The sequence below is a fragment of the Ipomoea nil genome, unplaced genomic scaffold (assembly GCF_001879475.1).
Source record: "Ipomoea nil cultivar Tokyo-kokei standard unplaced genomic scaffold, Asagao_1.1 scaffold0298, whole genome shotgun sequence".
NCBI classification, from domain to species: Eukaryota; Viridiplantae; Streptophyta; class Magnoliopsida; order Solanales; family Convolvulaceae; genus Ipomoea; species Ipomoea nil.
Genome location: NW_017616726.1, coordinates 1,328,106 through 1,348,105, shown reverse-complemented (window position 1 = coordinate 1,348,105; position 20,000 = coordinate 1,328,106). Strand labels below are relative to the sequence as shown.

Sequence of the window (20,000 nt, the reverse complement as noted above, 5' to 3'; positions counted from 1 at the left end):
TTCTCAGTAATTCATCTCCCATTGAATTATTATTCCTTTCCCACGTAATTCCCCCTCTCCAACCAAACGTCCTGTTAGAGTTTTGTCTACCACTTTATCTTCTGTGCAACTAGATGGTGTAGTTTTTAAAAATGTATGACATGAGCAGTGGGAGGACCTATGCTTAAATAACCTATGTGCCATCATTATAGGCTCCGTAACGTAAATCGTTACGTCTGTTTTAAACCACAACATAATGACCATGGATGACCTATTAACTTGCACCACTTAATAGTGGCATAATGAAGATGGAAAATGTGGGGATTCCCTGTCCCTGAATAATCCCTGTGGGGATGGGGATGGGGGGATTTTTCCCTTCCCCGGCGGGGATGGGGATGGGGAATGGGAAGAAAGTCGGGGGCGGGATGGGGGGTATGTCCCCCGCTCCCACCCTGCCCTGTTGACATCTCTAGGGTCGTGGGGTGTTAGTAAATCTGTCCGCCCAGAATGTAGGGAATAAAGATTTTTTGCAATGCCTTAGTAAAGACGATATGACGTGGCCTGGTGGTTTGGTATGTGTGTTGCAAGGAGTAGGTTGCGGTTTGTCCAATCTCATTGACACAACGTTCTTGACCCTAAATCGTAACAATTGACATTTAATACTACTAATAATTATATCAAAATGCCACAAAATATTAGCATTATTAACACATGTTTTCGATAAAAAATGATATTGTTTCAAAATTATGATTTCAAATCATACTATCAAAATTCAAAACTAATTATGATAGTAACCGTATAAATATAATCATTGATCCATCGGTTCAAAAATCGATAATCATTAACGTTCTCCCTAATATTTTCCTCCAAGGCTCGATCTCCAAGCCATGCCTTTTTGGGCCAACCTCTTTCCTTCATTTATTATGTAACAGTAATAACAGAACAATCAATTTTCTCAATTGTAACAATTGACATTTAATACTAATAATAATTATCAAAGTGCCACAAAATATTAGCATTATTTGTTGGGTAATATGGTTGTAAAATCCCAAAATAATAATAATCCTACGGAAAGATTAATATTATATGGGAAAACAGAAACTAGGAAGGAAAAGGTTGAGTGTTTGGGGTAAAGGCTTTAGCACGAGTTCGAACACAAGGTTCTTTTCCTTAAAATCTTATTTGCTACCTCCCACAAGTGCTAGGAGCGTTGTAGCCTAGGTTTCCCAGGATAAAACGTGCTACGACTCTTTGTTTAAGCACCTAAACAAAGAGCCCGGCGAACAAAACAAAGCTGGAACACAGCTGGGGAAAGAAGAGAGTAGAAGCAGAAGTTTTGAAGCTGAAAACTATACTGGAATTCCTTCGTTTTTCTCACTGTGTGTGTAAAATGCTTCTGCCCAACCTCTTCTTTATATAGGGCTCGTTGGAAGGGATAGCATTCAACATGGCAGTAAATTGGGATTAAAACCAATTGTATAACACCTGTAACGGTCACCCACTAAGTAGGATTAAACTCAGAATTTAAAATTGGAATTAAAACAGTATTAATTCCGTAACAGATGAGTTTAATCTGTACAACAGGCTGAACTTTCGGGTTTCAGACCGTTGGGGTGCAGGTTCACACGAGAGTACATCTCTCGCGTGCACTGTGGTGCAACCCGAGAGTGCACTGCTCTCGTGGTCACAGATACACGAGAGTTGTGCTCTCGGTGCACCACAACCTCTCGTGCTACACACGAGAGTAGGTGCTCTCGGTTCGGTTTTGACCGAACCAAGTGACTATATCAGATGGAAAATGATACCGAAGTTAGGCATAACTTAGCCCGCAAGGCCAGCCCATTTCCGGACGACATTCGTGCCCGCGCACGCGAGCTCGGGCTTGATTTCAAGCCTTTTGATGTCCTCTAGTTGGATTTTGATTTGCACCCCCCCCCCCCCCGCGCGCGAGAGAGCCTCTATGCTATACAATTCTACAAGCTTGAAAAGAGCTCATGTATATAAGGGGGGCAAATCTTGTTTCCAAACCAATGTGGGACAAAGTCCTACATTTTCCCTTCATTTCCCAACTTAAATGGGTCTACTTTGAGAATCAATATCTCATTCACCCATTATCCGTTTTGAGCGTACAATATATCAATCTCTTCGTCTTACTACGAAGAATCCGAATCCACTTTGACCCGACCCAAATCGGAAGTGGACCCCACTGATAATTGTACCACAAGGTAGCCACTTATAATGCCATTTTATGTCATTTTTAAGCTAATTTTCCAACATTATTAACACATATGTTCTCGATAAAAAATGATATTGTTTCAAAATGATGGTTTCAAATCATACTACCAAAATCCAAAACTAATTATGATAGTAACCGTATAAATCATTGATCCATCGGTTCAAAAATCGATAATCATTATTACTATAATAATACTAATAATTATTACATAACAGTAATAACGGAATAATAATTCAACATTCTAGACTTTAACAAACCCAAATAAAGGCATAATTAAAAGCGGACAAATCCAAATAAAGACATGATTAAAAGCGATTTACAGACAAAACAATATTATAATTTAAGAAAAACACTCATAACAAATAATTATTATAATTTAAGAAAAACACTCATAACAAATAATTAATTATACAAGTGGCAAATACAATTACACATTTTGAAAAACTACTTTATATACAATATATTATTAAACTTCTTAATTAACACCCTTCTAAGTGTTGCATGTATCCCTAGCTTTAGATAACACATTGTAACATGTAGTATATATAATGATATTAAGAAAGAAAAATTACATTGAATATTAACAAAGAAAAAGACATACAGAAAATAGGACAAGTATATCATTGAATATACATCATATCATTACAGGGCAACTCGAGTCAAGTTGGTCAAATTATTAGCTTATTAACCATAAGGTTGCAATTTCGACTCCTAGTAGGAACAACCTATTAGTCGTCTTGGTTTAAGTTGATTAGTTTGTGGTCCTTTGCTGACTAAGATCACAAGACAACTATATGTAATTTAGCAATATTATTAGTTTAATTTAGAGCCAAATCAGACATAATTATAAAATAAAGGTACCAAGTGATGTCGTGTAATGTGATAATACTATTGTTCACACTTGTCAAAAGGCGTGCACCTAGTTCACACCTGTCAAAAGGCGTGTTGCAAGGCGTGCACCTAGTTCACACCTGTCAAAAGGCGTGTTGCAATGTAAAGAAGTAGAAAACAGAACACGAGAAAATACAAATTCACTTTCTCTTTGAAACGCTATTCGTGTGAATGTAACAAATATTGTTCACACTTGTCAAAAGGCTTGCCCCTAGTACACACTTGTCAAAAGCGTGTACCAACACAATGTAAATAAGTACAAGATAACACTTCTATTTTCTCCCAAATGGGAGGTCACTGGTCCGAACCCTAGTGGTGGTATTGACTCTGCAATGTAAATAAGTACAAGATAACACTTCTATTTTCTCCCAAATGGGAGGTCATTGGTCCGAACCCTAGTGGGGGCATTGACTCTTTGTGCTTCAATAGGTTGAGAAAGTATATATGGACATATACTACATTATAATAGAGTCAGTAGTACTAAAAAAAAAAAAAGAAATAGAAAGCAAATAGGAAAAACTAAAATTTTAAGGGCCCCTCACTACAAGCAAAGAAAAAAAAAGTATGCACTAGAAGCTTGTTTTCTCTCTCTTTGAAACGCTTATTTTTGTTATCTACAACACTACAAAATCTCTACAAGTTTGAACAACAGAAGAAGCAACATAAACTTTCCAATTACACAACACAAATAAAAAACAAGCAACATGCTCAGAGGGCACGTGCAATGCACGTGGCCACTGGGTGTGCCAAACACATACCAAACAAAGAGTTTTTTTTTTTATTTTTTATTTTTTTTATTTTTATTTTTTTTATGGGCCCCAAAAAAAAAAAAAAACCTCTCCTCTTGCAACGTTCTCTTCATCCTCTCTCTTCTCTTCTCTTCCCTCCACCTCACACTCTCACCGACACATAACCAAAAAAAAAAAAAAAAAAAAAAGAACACGAAGAAAGAACTCATGTTGTAGATGCTCTTAAGATGAATCCATGTTAGTGAGAAAAATCTTAAATAACTATTTTACTCTATTTTTTTTCTTCAAATTAGACATAATCACGAAATAAAGGTAATGTCATGTGATAGTGATAATTCTTGTGTAAATGTAATAATTATCATTCACACTTGTAAAAAGTGTGTTCTAATCATTTAAACATAATAACTTATTTGCTTATGCTTAAAATTAGACATTATTCACATTATCAAATTTAAAAAGTGAACTCTATACCAAGTTTTATATTTTGATTGAACTCAATTGATTATTGGTTCAGATGTTTTTAGTTATATTATATCAAAATACATATTGAAATTTCACATATATTACTATATTAGAATTCAAAGTAAAAATTATATATTTATATACATATATCATTCAAATGAATATATCCAGAAATATTTTAAATATTAGCTCAAAACATATTAATATTATCTAAACTATAAATGTTAGGTGAATTTAATAGGTTATTGGTTCTGATATATTTTTAGTTATATTATATATATATATATATATAAATTTGGATCGAATATCAAATGTAAAAATCTTACATATATTGGACTTAAAACTTAAAAGTAAAAACTATATTTATTCTATTTAAACCAAATATATTTTAAATGTAAGGTCTAAAAATCACTCGAAATTAAAATTTTGTTAATTTTATAGCGTTAATCTAAAAAATAAATTTGAAAAAGTAAGTGTTAGTAAACAAGTTTTCTAAACAGAAAACAGAGAATGAAAGCTGACAAATTAGAAAACAAAAAATAGTTTTCGTTAGTAAACGGCCCCCCCGGAGAATTGGAGAACAGAAAACAGAAAACATGTTTACTAGCAAAGTTTTCCATTTTGGAAACAAGAAACAATTTTCTAGTTTTCTAGAAAACTGAAAAACTATTTAAAATTGGGGTCGAGTCAAGTTAAAAATGTAATACTTATATTGAAAAATGTAATATTTATACTAAAAAATGTAATACTTATACTGAAATATGTAATACTAATCATGAATAAAATGACTTTACTTATAAGGGAATGTGTAATATTTTAAAAAAAATAAAATACTTTTACATTACATTTTGATTTAAAAATATTACATTTTTTTTCAAAAGTATTATACATTAATATATTATTTATAATTAGTATTACATTTTTCAGTATGTGAGATGGTCTAAACCTGATAAACTAAGGCATTTCGTAAACCAAAATACAACCTAAAAACTCTTCAAAATCTACATGAGTACACGGCTGCTAACAAGCATTAATTATTATTAAATAGTTGGAGATCGTTGTTCAGTTCCTACTAGGAAGCCCCGTCACTTCAATGCACTCATATTATAATTCATTTAGTAATTAGTATCGCGTGATTCGTTGAATATTTAATATTACATACTAAAAATTTTACGTATTTATTATGCGCGATGTATACAAAAATATGCCTAATATTAATATTTAATTTATATATATATATTTTTAATTATAAGGTAGGGGATACCCTACATATACACACTATTGCCTCAATTGAGGTTTGAATCTTATACCTCCCACTTAGGGGAACAACCCGATATCAGTGGACTACAAGCCTAATATTAATATTTAATTTATATTTTAGTTATATTGAAATATTTTTTAAAATAATAGTTTATAAAATATAAAATTTTATAGTTGTAAAATTCATATTATATTAAAAGTATAGTTGATAATACGCACCAAAAAAATTATACTTCATAATTTGAGTAATAATGATGATATGATTAACATTATTGAAATAAAAATTTTAGATATGATAAATTACGAAATATAATTATGGTAACATTTAATTAAAATCTAAATGAAACCAAACTTGTTTCTTATATTACTTTAATATATATGTCTACATAAATTACTACCATGTAAGAATATAAGGAAAAAATATTGTGTATGCATGCACATAGTAATAATAATGAGAAAAGATAACAAATTATAACGATAGAGATGTTTTTGTCCAAAAAATTGTATAATATAACTTTTATAACATAATGTGTCAAAAAGTATAACAGAAAAAACAGACATAAACAATAATATAATTTGAATTGAGACTTGTTATTTTTTTTTATAGATATTAAGTAAAATAATACTTCTTATATGAATTAATGGTTGAATTAGAAAGTGTACCAATTCATCAATCAATCAAAACATATTACGTTATATATGAGATTTTTTTGGTCGAAAATATTTGAAATACACGTCAGTATTTATTAATATTATTATGGTGTAAAATGCATGCAAGCGGAATGAGCAGCCGCAACCCTTGGAATTAAGCAAAGGCAGGAGTCAAGATTTAACAAATACTTAATTATAGGATTAAAATAAAAAGAAATGGCAGTAGTATCATTTTCAAGAATAAATTACGAGTAATTAAATACCATGCTGACCAATAGCCCGAATAGATACAACACTAAACATACGAGAAAAGATAAAGTGGATAGTGAAAGAAAGAGAAAAACATAATAAAGTTAGAGAGAGAAAGATAATTAATCATATTTTATTATTTATACATATATACGATAATATGTATGTCTGGATGTATGTGTATATATATAGAGTTAATTCTCAAAATAGTCTTTGAATTATAATCTTCATTCAAATTGGTATATTATTTTTAATTTTTTCAAAATGATCTTTCGACTTTTTTAATTTTAAGCTAAAATAGTCCTTTGTTAGTTTTAACGTAAAGTTGGTGTTAAAATGAAGGATAAAATTGAAAATTTATATTTTGTACTCTAATTTAAAGCAATTAGTGATTTCTTTCGGCAGTCTACGCACATATTTCTTCAAATCAGGTTTTTGTTCTCCTAAATCTGCAATCAAAATGTGGATAATCAACTAGAAGGCCAGAAATCTTTGCCTTGAGAAGTTTGTGGATGAAGTTGAATATGTTTACACGACATATTGTATGTCTTATGTTATGAATTTATGTATTGTGTTGTAAAATTATGTGTCTATAAAACATAAATTATCTAGTTAAATCAGATTTGAAAATAAGTAAATATATAACATGTGTATGTGTCATTTGTGACGAATTTTTGTGTCTTGTGTTCTAAAATTCTGTACCTTAAAGATATGAATTCTGTATCATGAAACATGAAAAACGAAAAACTGTAAAATCCGTTACATTTTGATCTAGGATTTATAATGCTTTATGAACTCGTAAACTTTGAACCACGAAATAAATTATCAAAAAGTAATATCAAAGCCAAGTCACGAGATCAATTAGGAGGGTCACGAGTTCGAACCCCAACAACTAGTCGTATATAATATGTGTAAGCACCAGAAGTGCTGCTAGATAAGACTGCATGTACGCAGAGGTGTATATATAATTTTGTAGAGTGCGGTAGAAAACTAGAAAAAAAGGTTGCCGGAGGTGGAGAGAGAGAGAAAGAAGAAGCGTTGTTTGTTGTTGAAGAGGCAGCTGAGCAGAGCAGGGGGCGGCGGTTGATGGCTGAGCTGACGGAGATGCGAACCAGGGCCTTCTCCGTATTCTTACTTTTCCTCCTATACATTCTCATTCTCTTCGTTCTGTAATTCGCCCTCTTTCTCTCTCTTTATATGCGTAAGAGGAAGTTCTCTCTTTACAAAAGTAGAAGAAGTACAGTGATTAAGCGTGCCCTATAACCTCTTATCGATTGTTCTTGATCTGTGTTGTCTTCGCTGGGCGCTTATTTGTGTGGGTTTTGGTGGGATTTACTGTTTGATTGGGGGAAACCTAATCTGGCTCTGGTTCAGTACAACTTTTGGAGTTGCTGGTAGTGATAGATCAATCTGGGGAATGGGGATTAGTACTTAATGATTCCTGGATCAATTGTGTATAGATACAATCAGATTAGTGTAAATCTAATTGTTTTCCCCGTTTTTCATTTTTGTTGATTTCTGGGGAAAATATTTACTTGTTTAAATCCAAAAAATATACTCCATAGGGTTTTAACTTAGAAACCTACCATTTTTATTGTGGGTTTGATAGCTTCTGTTGTTACTTGGATACATTCCTTTTTCTCTTGAGACCTGCATATTTAACTAGGATGTTGAATTGTAGTATTGGATTAGGAGGAGAGCAGTGATTTACTTTTACCTTGAGGCAGAAGTGCTGCGTGTATTGGTGTTATACTGCTGGTCTATGGGAGTGCCTGATAGTTCACTATTAGATTTGATTCAAAAGGTCAAATCTTGGATTTTGAGAGCAACCGTTGATCCAACTTTTTCTGGAGGGTTTGGAATGGATTCTAACAGAACTTGCTGCGAATGTAAAATGAATTTTACTGGGTCTTCGCTCAAGTACCAGTGCCAATGTTGCAATCGAGTGTTTTGTGGGGACTGTGTGCACGGAGATCTTTCTTTTGGTGTTGTTGCATCTGGTGGTATGGGAAGCACAAAGGAGGCTGAGATTCACATAAAGTCTTGCAAGTTCTGCACTGATTTTAGTACTTGGCGTAGAAGTAATAGGAAGTATTGTGATAAAATCCATCCTTCTGAGTTGCCCAGGCAATGCCCAGAACCACCTTCACCAAATAGTAATGACAGAATTGATATTTATTCCTTCAATGCTGCAACAAAGAGTAGTTTTACATCTTTTTCAAGTCAACCATCTCCTGTATCGTTTCACCGCTCCCCAAGCAGGTATGAACTATGGCACATAGTAACGCAAAAGGCTTTTAGAAAGTAATTTTGATTCCTTGTAGTGTGAAATTTCTTATTGTTTACTAGAAAATTATAGCCTCCATGTCTTATTTGCAGAGTATTAGAAACTTGATACTCTATTCGCTTAACTACATGTATTTCTTATTGTCATAAATCAGCTAAATGTATTTATTTTTGCTTAACAAGTTTGATTTAGATTTATTCAAAATTTTGGTTGGTTATTATTAGTAACTGATCTTAAGAAATTATAGCCCCAACATACTGATTTCCTCCAATTCCTGCTTGCCTGGCTCTACAAAAATTTTAATTCTGCAGTTAGAAATTCTTTTGCCTGACTTTCTTGCTGCTTTGAAGTTTGAACTGATACATGTTCTGGTTTTTCTTACTTAGGAGTGATGAAGATGAAGGGGATGATTTGACAAGTCATTTTTTAAGCCCACTGAGTGACTGTTGTCATGATACTTCAGATATAGATTCCAGTAGTGTTAGTGCTGTACATGAATTTTATAGTTCTAAATCAGTTGGATCAAGTCCTTCTGTTAGCCCTTCTAGGATTCATTTTAATTCCAGTATAGTTGGGTGTTCTGTACAGCAAAAGCAACTGGAGACCTTCATGTCTCACAATCGTGGTACCCTTGATCGAGAAACCTCAAATATTTTAAGTAGGCTTGAGAAAGGGGTGGGGGATCTAGAGACTGCTGATGACGGTCATAATTTGTCTGGGATCCAAAACCAGTCTGAGAGGGAGCACAGGCTATTAGATTTTGAAAACAACAATCTTATATGGTTTCCTCCTCCACCTGAGAATGAAAATGATGAAACAGAAAACAATTACTTTATCTGTGATGATGAGGATGATGAAATTGGAGACTCAGGTGCAACATTTTCTTTGAGTGGTAGTCTTGGTAGCATGTTCCCCTTGAAGGAGAAGCAGAATCTGAACCACCAGGTTCTTAGCCATTTTAAGGCTCTCGTGTCACAATTATTGCAAGCAGAAGGTATAAGGCCAGAGAATGAAGGTAGTGCTGAGAAATGGCTTGATATAGTTACTTCGATAGCTTGGCAGGCAGCAAATATTGTGAAGCCAGATACCAGTAGAGGGGGCAGCATGGATCCTGGTCACTATGTAAAGGTTAAATGTGTGGCTTCAGGAAGGCCCTGTGACAGGTAATTGCTTGTCCCACCTTGAAGTAATATGTGCTCAACATTTTAATCATATGCATTCAGTTATAATTATAACTTCTATTTTTTTTTTTTTTCTCAATTCAGCACACTAATCAAAGGAGTAGTTTTTTCAAAGAACATTAAGCACAAGCGCATGACTTCACAATATAAAAATGCTAGAATACTCCTCTTGGGAGGGGCACTTGAGTACCAAAGAGCACCTAATCAGTTGGCATCTTTCAACACCTTATTGCAACAGGTTCTATTTCATTGCCTTACATTTTTTGTTATGTTTCATTTGTCAATGAAATTGGAAGAATTAGGCAGCCAGTAAAGATTACTAATTTGGTTATTTTGATAGGAAAGAGATCACCTCGGGATGATTGTTTCAAAAATAGAGGGTCACCGTCCAAATGTGCTCCTTGTGGAGAAGAGTGTATCTTCATATGCTCAAGAGCTCCTACTGGCAAAGGAGATCTCTTTAGTGCTAAATGTTAAAAGGCAGGTACTGGAACGAATAGCTAGGTGCACTGGTGCTTCTTTAACTCCATCTGTTGATAACATATCCACAACAAGACCGGGCCACTGTGAACTCTTTCGTTTAGAAAAAGTGGCTGAGGAGCATGAGCCCACCAACAAGAAGCCATCCAAAACACTGATGTTTTTTGATGGCTGTCCCAGGCGCTTAGGTTGCACGGTACTGTTCTCTACCTAAAATCTTGCCCTCATTATATCTGTCGGGTAAAGTGTGAAACGTGGAGTATTTGAGAATTCTGGATGCTATCTGATATTCAGGTTTTGTGCACATAGTATCATGGTGCAAGCCTTGAATAGTTTCCAGGCTTTCGTGATATAGCTCTATGATTATGAATTTGTACTATTAACTAAATGAGTTTTTGCCACACTTGATAGTCATGTTATTGGTGATGCAAACTTTGAGGCTCACACTTTTGCCACTATGCTTTTGGCATTAGAGCCTTGCTTGTTCTAAATTCTTAATGTCCCCTGACAAAATTGTGTACTAATCGACCTATGAAACCCTTATTCATGCCATGCAATTCAGATAATCCTATTTGAATGATCGGGTTATAGATATATTGCCAATACATGTATGTCTTATGAGAGTGAAAAAATACCTTCACTTATAATTGGCATTGCTAAATACACTTACAAAATTTTTTTCACATTGTCCGTGACCTGCAAATTTTCCTTCAGTATTTTTGTGCCTCTCCTTTATCATTACTTCATTAGTATTTGCTTTGTGTTCTGGCCTACTCAATTTTTCACTTCATTCCTGCATCAAGTGTTTAAAGCACAATACATTCTGGGAAAACATGATTTTATTTCAATTTTTGTAGGTCCTGTTGAAGGGATTGTCACGTGAGGTCCTAAAGAAAGTGAAAAGGGTTGTTCAGTATGCTGTATTTGCGGCATATCATTTATCACTTGAAACATCTTTTCTTGCCGATGAGGGTGCTACTCTACCTAAAATGACAGTAGCACGCTCCATTTCTATACCAGAGAGGAAGCCTGTCAATAATGCTATTGCAATGACCCACCCTTCTATTGCTCCTACAAGTTATTTGAAAGGAATCAATTGTGGATCTCCCAACATTAATATGGAGAATGGAGTGCTTGAGTCATTATCTCAGCATCAAAATGGCGAGTATTTATCATCTCCTGTAGAAGTACATGACTTAATGTCTGGTGAATCATTTGAGTGTGGATACCGTGCCCAGGATGGACCACTGGAAACTGATTGTAAAGAGGATGGTGAACCTGGGGATCTTTCTGAACTCTCAACAGTTGAAAGATTTAATATTGAAGGCTCTGATGAATACAATTCAGCTGCTGACATACACCAGAGCTTATTAGTATCCTTTTCGAGCCGGTGTGTGCTAAATGATACTGTATGTGAACGCTCTCGGCTCCTTCGCTTCAAGTTTTATAGCCCTTTTGATAAGCCTCTAGGGAAGTATCTTCAGGATGATGTTCTGAGTGAGGTAAATTTTATTACAAATCTTTATTTTATTTTGGAAAATATCTAGTGATTACAAATTTAAGCTATTTTTTTAATGCTCATCCATTGCAGACATCTACTTGTCAATCATGCAAGGAGCCAGCTGAGGCCCATGTCATTTGCTATACACATCAGCATGGGAACCTCACAATATATGTCAGGCGGATTCCCTCAATGAAGCTTCCAGGAGAAAGGGATAGAAAGATATGGATGTGGCACCGTTGTCTCAAATGTGCACAAGTAGATGGAGTACCCCCAGCAACTCGTCGGGTACTCATGTCTGATGCTGCTTGGGGCTTATCTTTGGGGAAATTTTTGGAACTTAGTTTTTCTGACCATAAAACTGCAAACCGTATTGCAACTTGTGGTCATTCTTTGCAAAGGGACTGCCTCCGATATTATGGGTATGCAATCCTTTGATTTTTGTTCAGACCTTTTCAGAAACTCTAAATAGAGCACATGAACTAAAAGAACTCTAAATAGAGACTTGAACTTTTTAAAAAAGTACAATTGACCCCTTTTTATTGGTTTTTGCTGGTAATCCTCTGATCATTACTTATGTCGATGCCAGCTCTTTATTTTAAATTTTTTGCTGGTGTGGCGTCTTACATGCGCAATTGTTATTTCATTTGGCGCTAATGTGGCATCCTTTTCAATATGTAAACTAATTTTTATTTTTATTTTTTTAAAAACAAAAAAGAAGTTTTTACAACTTCAAATATATGTCAACCACAAAGGTAGTAGTTGTTATTAGTATTATGGAAGCCATGTATGTGCACATAAGCAATAGCTGGCCATGTCGTCAATTTTGTAGGGTCAACCAGTTGATTATTGTTAATTTTTTTTTTTTTTTTTTTTTTTTTTTTTTTTTTTTTCCAGTTCAAGGGCTTAGTTCCATGTTTTGAAAAAGTTCGAAGGCTTATTTGACCCTGTCCCAATTGTTTATTCAATTTGGTACTTGAGGATAATAGTGTTCTTTTTATTCTGTGACAGGTGCGGAAGTATGATTGCATGCTTCCGCTATTCCCCTATTGATATTCTCTCAGTACGCCTGCCACCATCAGTTCTTGAGTTCAACAGTCAGTCAGAACAGGCTTGGATTATGAAAGAAGTGGCTGAGGTGCTTTATATGTTATAAAAAATGCTCCCTGTTTTCTCAAATTGATATTCATAATAAATATTAAACTGCTTCTGTTTCTTTTGCCTCAAACTGCTATAGATTTATTAGTCTTATTTGTGTGCAGCTTTTGAGGAAAGCCAAGTCCTTGTATGCCGAGATATCTAGTGCTGTTCAGAAGCTTGAGGAGAAATGTGCCTCTGTTGGATGTGATTGGAACAATATGAACGGATTGCATAACTGCATCCTGGAGTTAAAAGACATGCTAATGAAAGAAAAGAATTATTGGAATGTGAGTACTGACTAGAAATTCAACAAATCATTTCTATTTAACTTCTTGTTCATAAGCTATACATTTTGCTTTAAATGTGAATCAAACATCTGAATGTGTTAACGTAAATTCCATAATGCTTCTATTTATTTTTCTATTTTTCTGTTTGATTTCATTTCCTTTGGCTAATAGGACCTGCATCAACCTACTCATGAAGAGACATCAGAGGAAGGCCAGACAACAATTGATGTTCTTGAACTTAATCGCCTGAGACATTCCCTCTTAACTGATTTGCACGCCTGGGATCACCGTCTTTATTATATGGAATCCATTTTCGATAACAATTTTAGTTCACAGCATCCCGAGAATGCAGTGTCTTGTATTAACCCTGGAGAGTGGGGAGGTGAAACAATATTTAAGGATGGCAGTCTTGAACATGCTTATGAAGAGAATGTGCATGAGTTTCCAAACTCAGAGGAATGTCCAGGGGAAGGTTTGCATTCTGAGCACGATGAGCCTCCTGTACCAAAAGATGCTCTTAGCTATCAGCAAGGTTCCTCATCGACCTCATGTAATGGTGACAAGACTCTTGAAACACGACTTGGGTTGGAGAATGCAGTCAACAAGTCACCCTTGGAGCGGGCCCCTTCGGCTGGTTCTATTCTTTCTGATAAAATAGATTGTGCTTGGACTGGTATAGATCCATCTTCCCAAGACATGCAGGTTCATGCTTCATTGCAAGAAGGTGAACGTCGAGTTGCTTCGTTCGGGCAACTAAGTCATGTTGACAGTCCTACTTGTAAAAGGTTAAAATCACCGGCAAGAGTTTATTCCTTTGACTCTGCTCTGAGAATTCAAGAAAGAATTAGTAAAAGACTGCCACCATCCCCATCGTATTTATCAACACTAAAATCTTTTCATGCTTATGGAGACTACAGGAATATGATCAGAGACCCTGTTTCCAACATTCAGATGATTTGTTCTCAGGCTCTACCCAGGGAGGCTCAGAAGTTAAATCTTTTACCGAGTTCATCCACCACTTTCACCTCTCATGCATCTATTCTACCTGAAGGAGCAAGATTAATGGTTCCAGAGAATGGCCAAAAGGATGTTGTAATTGCTGTATACGATAATGAGCCTACTAGCATAATATCTTATGCTCTTAGTTCCAAGGAATATAAAGACTGGGTGACTGATAAGCCATATATGTCTGAAGGTGGGTGGGGCGTGAGTGATACCAACAAGGAAAGTCCCATAGCCTCTAAGCTTTCAACATGGCAACGGTTTGGCTCACTGGACTTAGACTATATGCACTTTGGAAGTTATGGTTCTGAAGATGCATCTGGTAGAATTGGTTTCCTGTTTTCAGATCCGAAACTTTCTCCTCATCCTAGAATATCTTTTGAGGATGAATCTTGCAACACTGGGGGTAAGGTGAAATTTTCTGTCACATGTTACTTTGCTAAACAGTTTGATGCTCTTCGGAAGAAATGTTGTCCTAGTGAACTGGACTTCATACGCTCTTTAAGCCGTTGTAAGAGATGGAGTGCTCAAGGAGGAAAGAGTAATGTTTATTTTGCCAAGTCACTCGATGAAAGGTTCATAATAAAACAAATGCAGAAGACTGAGTTAGATTCTTTCGAAGAGTTTGCTCCAAAGTATTTCGAATATTTGACAGATTCTCATAGTTCAGGAAGCCCAACCTGCCTTGCTAAAGTTGTTGGTATTTATCAGGTTCGATTCCCTTTCTCTGATTTGATTCTTGGTTCTAATTGTTTATTGCATTTACTCCTGAAGAAGAATTGTGTTTCAATGTTTACATGAAATGATTAGGTTGCAGTGAAACACTTGAAAGGAGGGAAGGAAACAAAAATGGATTTAATTGTGATGGAGAACCTTTTCTATGGACGGAGTATTTCGAGGGTGTATGATCTAAAGGGGTCAGTGCGATCCCGTTACAACTCAGATACAAAAGCAAACAAAGTGTTGTTGGATTTGAACTTTCTAGAGAGTTTGCAGACAAAACCAATATTTCTGGGAAGCAAAGCAAAGAGAAGTTTGGAGAGAGCTGTATGGAACGATACGTCCTTTTTAGCAGTAAGCTACTCGAGCTCTTTGTTTACATTTTCTTGAATTAGTTGAATATTGCAATATGAAAAATGTTAAAAAAGGGTCACTGTGTGTTGTGTTTGTGAGCTGACAACAATGTCGTAGAAGGCGCTAGGTGCTAGTTGGGCACCTAACGCCTAGTTGGGCGAGTAATAATAACAAAAAACACAGCAATCTAGTTGGCCGAGTTCGCCAACTCAGGTGCCTAGTTGGCCGACTCGGGCGCCTAATTTGGCTAATTCAGGCGCTGAGTTGGCCAAGTTGGGCGCCTTGGCTTTCTAGTTGGCTGATTAATCTGCTGGCCGACTAATGGTAAAACCCTCTTGGCCTAGGGGCGCCTAGGCAGGTGCCTAGGCCGATTTTTACAACACTGGCTGACAAGATGAATATGATGGAGCAGGGTGTTTACGTGATGGACTATTCTTTGTTGGTGGGGGTGGATGAGGAGAGGAAAGAGCTGGTGCTGGGCATCATCGATTACATGAGGCAGTATACATGGGACAAGCACTTGGAGACGTGGGTGAAGGCCTCGGGCATACTGGGCGGACCCAAGAACGCATCTCCCACCGTCATTTCTCCTATACAGTACAAGAAACGTTTCAGGAAAGCTATGACCTCCTACTTCCTTACGGTCCCTGATAAATGGTCGCCCTGAACTCTCAGGTACACATTCATTTCACTATCTTTTTTACATCCCTACAACACTATCTTCTTGCAGAAATTGAATTGATTACAGTGGGAACTTTAGATATAATTATTACTTAATTCACAAAAATTGAGTGGCTCCTTGCACTTTTGCAGTGAGTCAAGCCGTTAATCAAGCTTACTACTCCACCTAACGTTTGACTAATGATTTTGAACCCCAACAGTTTGACAACAAAACGGACAAAAGAAGAAACTAACTTGCATTTGTCTGTCCTTTATGTTCAAAACACCATTGATTAGTATTTGAATTTTGGTTGATTGTGTGTGTCTTACGTGAAGAATGACGTTTTTTTGTTGGTTGTAAAACATCAAATTACAGATTGAGAGCAAATTAAAGTCCAGTGATAGAAGAGACTTCTAGCTGTATGACAGGCCGGCTGGCATTCAGGAATTAGCTTCTTTTTTTTGGAGAGGGCATATTAGTTATGAATTTATGTGTATATTTTTTACATCAATATTTATAAATAATAAATATTTAATATTAATATTAATATTTTTTTTCATTTATTTGTTGAATTGCTATTCCGTTATCCGTATTTATTATCTTTTAGATATTTAATTTTAAATCTGTGTATTTTATATTTTGGTGTTTTAATTTAGTGAAGATTGCACTCCCGTCCTTAAGTTATAAGGTAATTGTAGGATTCATTCTTGATTCTTGTTGGTTGTGTTATGCTTACTTCTCGTCCTTATTATTGGCATTGCAAATTTTATCCTTTTATAAATTGTGCTCACATCTCATTTCTAAACTATAATTTTGATGTTGCTAATCAAGTAATGTTGTTAAGTTAGAGGAATCATTCATGGCGTGTGTAAAGCAAGAAACCATGCTGTATGGTCTGCGGAAAGCAACTAATCAAATAAATGAACCTGGAGGTGATTGAGAGGAAGAGATTCATCCATTCTTAATCAAAGGGTCAAGGGTTCTAGAATATAAATTTTGTTTCTAAATCAAAACACATAACAATTGTAGAAGAGAATTTGTGAATACAATACAAGATCTGTTAATATTGTGTGATTGCAGTATTTGAAAGAAACTTGTGAATACAAAATAAAGTAATCAATTACATATAAGTTAACATTGTGTGTTCGTAGCAGTGTTGCAAAAATCTTGCCTAGGCACCACAATGATTAATCGGCTCCTAGCTAGGCACTGGTTGGCCATCTAGAGTATCACCATAATTGGTGGTTTAAGCGGCTGGGCAGTTATGCGGTCGACTAGGTTGTCTAAGCGCCGCCTAGGGCGCCTAGGCGCTGACTGCCTAGGCCTCTTAGGCACCGACTAGGTCGCCTAGTAGGCCGATTAGCTATTGTTCCATTCTTTTTTAAATGAATTATTTCACACAACGACTTCATTTTGAACGAAATAATCTTAAATTGTTCAAACTCTAGATGTTTTTAGGTTATATTTAATATTTTAGTATTAATTATTAAGGTATTAAATAGTTTATAATTATCAAGTCTTAAAAAATTATAAAATTTTAAATAAATTTTTTAAAATAAAAAATACACGGGCGCCTAGTCGCCGATTAATCAACCATGATGAACAAATTGTGAATTTTTAACCATGGTTCGTAGTATACAAATTGTAAATTTTTAAAGGTATATTGTGAACCTTTAGTATGTAAATTGTGAACATTTGGACACAAGATACCCAGATGAAGAGAATAATTTGCCAATGGTCCTCTCCGATGTAAATATGATCCTCTTCTTGCGGAGGGGATGGCGTCCGGGTCATCTTTTAGATTTTTGTGGCCCCATTCTTGTAAATAAATAAGGTCCTACCAAAAGTATAAGCTCAATCTTTAAAACCAAAACCGTAAAATATATGATTTTTATTTACTCCATATATATTATTTTCCAATATAAACATTTAATATATAAAATTGTGAACATTCAGTATGCAAATTATATTGCGAACATTTAGTATATAAAAAATTATGAACATTCAGTATGTAAGTTGTAAACATTCAGTATATAAATTGTATATTTTTAGACCTGTTACACTTGCAAGGTAGACCTGGGTCCACAAAATAATTTGTCCAAGAGATGAGGGTAAGACAATGGAATTGCAAACAAAAACATAACATGACATAAATCTATCCTAATTGCTAAATCTAAAACACACTCATGCCAACTCTCTCGTTCTCAATTCACCTACAAAATAAAAATCAAAATATATTTCTCCACAACTGAACCTTTAATTTTTATTTACAAAAGAGTGCTCCAAAATTCTCTACTAATTAAGCTAAGATCGAATTCAAGAAGAAAATATAAAAGAGTATATATATACTCCACCATGATATTAACTAATATTCTAAAATTCAAGAGGCCACTGCTAATTGTTGGATCTCTCCTTCCATGATTGGCAAGAACCCCACCTTTCTCTGCAAATAATAAACAATATATAATGGAAATATTAGTCAAAATTTATAAAGATGGTGATGTAAGCTAAGTATGAAGTCCCTGAAATTGAATTTGGTTTATGATATATTCATTTGAGCAATATAATGCTACGAACCCTTCTTGTCATCATGTAATTAGTAATTAAATTTATTTATAGAGTTTGTTAACTAATTCATTAACACTCAATGAATGAAAGCCACATCATGAGAAGAAAGTTTGATGGTGAAAAATGAAAATCAAGAGGGAAAATGACCATTTTCCATTTTTCCTATTATGGAAAATTGTACCTTTGGTTCTTTTTTTTTTTTGTTTTTTTTTTTTTTGTTTTTGTTTTTTGTTTTTTTAGTTTTTTTTTTTTGAAATGTTATTGACTCTATTACATTGTAGTATCTGTTCAAACATACGTTTTCAACCTAATGAAGCACAAAGAGTCGACAACGCCTCCGCTGATGCTTGACACTTAATAAAGTGACTGATTTGGTCCGACTATGCATACCTTAGGGACTAAAAATGATCACATATAACTTACAGATTAAGTTTGTACCACGGATATACTAAAAATGCAATTTTCCCTCATTATTATTATTATTATTATTATTATTATTATTATTATGGAATTAATCGATAACATGAAATAAAATTAAAAATAAAAAATACGAAAACGCAGGTACCTGACGCGTTTTGAGACCTCGATTACAAGCAACCGCCGTCTGACTCTGAGCGGCCGGTTCGGCTGGAGCCGCGTTGTCAGCTGTGGAGGAGGAGCTGCCGTTGTTAGCCATGCAGAGGCGCATGATCTTCTCGGCGGCTTCGCTCTCGTCCTTACTTTCCATCATCAGCTTCTCCACCTCCGCCTTCGACAGCCGTACCTTGAGCCGCACAGCCCCCTTCTCGGCGGCAGCCGGCTCCGGCTTCTCCCCGGCCAGCTCGGCCGACATGCTGGCCGGCTTCATTATCGAGAGGTCCGACACGGATCTCCGAGCCAGCATTAGGTTCTCGAGGCGGTCCCTGGCGCTCATCTGAATCCCGGAGCGGACCCGCCGCGCGGCCTTCGCCTCCGCCGGGAACTTGGGCAGCTCCACCAGGAAATAGAGGCGCTTAGACCGCAGCGCCTCCTGCGGCTCCAGCGGCTTCGCTCGGATCCCGTAATGCTTCACCGCCTCGGATTCCAGCAAAACGTGGCCGGGGTAATCCTTTACCACCTCGCCGGCGTTCACCGGCGTCTTCAGTTTCATGGTCTGCCCGTCGATTCTCATAACCTTAGCCGTTTTCTTTCCCCCTAAAGTATTCCCCATTTTCTGTTCCTTTTTTGGCTCTCTATTATCTATTCACAAATTCCCTAGCTATCATCTCATGTAGTCGTGTTATATATATACACACACACACAAAATCAATAATTTAAAAGACAGAGGGAAAAGTCACCTTTGTCCCCTATATAATATATATAT

At 35.6% G+C, this 20,000-nt stretch overlaps 2 protein-coding genes across 4 annotated transcripts in view; one reads left to right on the top strand and one right to left on the bottom strand.

Moving 5' to 3' along the window:
- LOC109157752 (putative 1-phosphatidylinositol-3-phosphate 5-kinase FAB1C) overlaps window positions 1-16,625 on the top strand; it is a 24,838-nt gene extending 8,213 nt beyond the window's left edge. The window contains exons 2-13 of one of the 3 annotated variants that reach the window (XM_019305595.1): window positions 7,508-8,739; window positions 9,151-9,927; window positions 10,030-10,183; window positions 10,286-10,621; window positions 11,283-11,927; window positions 12,017-12,348; window positions 12,938-13,064; window positions 13,189-13,353; window positions 13,525-15,066; window positions 15,166-15,429; window positions 15,842-16,104; window positions 16,466-16,625. In XM_019305595.1, coding sequence (XP_019161140.1) covers window positions 8,240-8,739; window positions 9,151-9,927; window positions 10,030-10,183; window positions 10,286-10,621; window positions 11,283-11,927; window positions 12,017-12,348; window positions 12,938-13,064; window positions 13,189-13,353; window positions 13,525-15,066; window positions 15,166-15,429; window positions 15,842-16,096 — 5,097 coding nt within the window. In that variant the 5' untranslated portion in view covers window positions 7,508-8,239 and the 3' untranslated portion in view covers window positions 16,097-16,104; window positions 16,466-16,625. The other 2 variants (XM_019305593.1, XM_019305602.1) reach the window with 2 other exon arrangements.
- Window positions 16,626-18,196: 1,571 nt separating this feature from the next.
- LOC109157044 (uncharacterized protein At1g66480-like) lies at window positions 18,197-19,894 on the bottom strand. Its single transcript, XM_019304929.1, has 2 exons — window positions 19,224-19,894; window positions 18,197-18,533 (listed from the first exon to the last, which is right to left on the bottom strand). Exons 1-2 carry the CDS (start codon window positions 19,845-19,847, stop codon window positions 18,471-18,473), a joined length of 687 nt encoding a protein of 228 aa, XP_019160474.1. The 5' UTR covers window positions 19,848-19,894; the 3' UTR covers window positions 18,197-18,470.
- Between the last annotated feature and the right edge of the window lie 106 nt (window positions 19,895-20,000).

Excerpts from the sequence above, each read along its gene's own strand:
- LOC109157044 (XM_019304929.1), bottom strand. The coding sequence starts at position 19,847 with ATGGGGAATACTTTAGGGGGAAAGAAAACGGCTAAGGTTATGAGAATC. Across the intron at positions 18,534-19,223 it reads GAGGTCTCAAAACGCGTCAG|AGAAAGGTGGGGTTCTTGCC; the intron begins GTACCTGCGTTT and ends TATTATTTGCAG.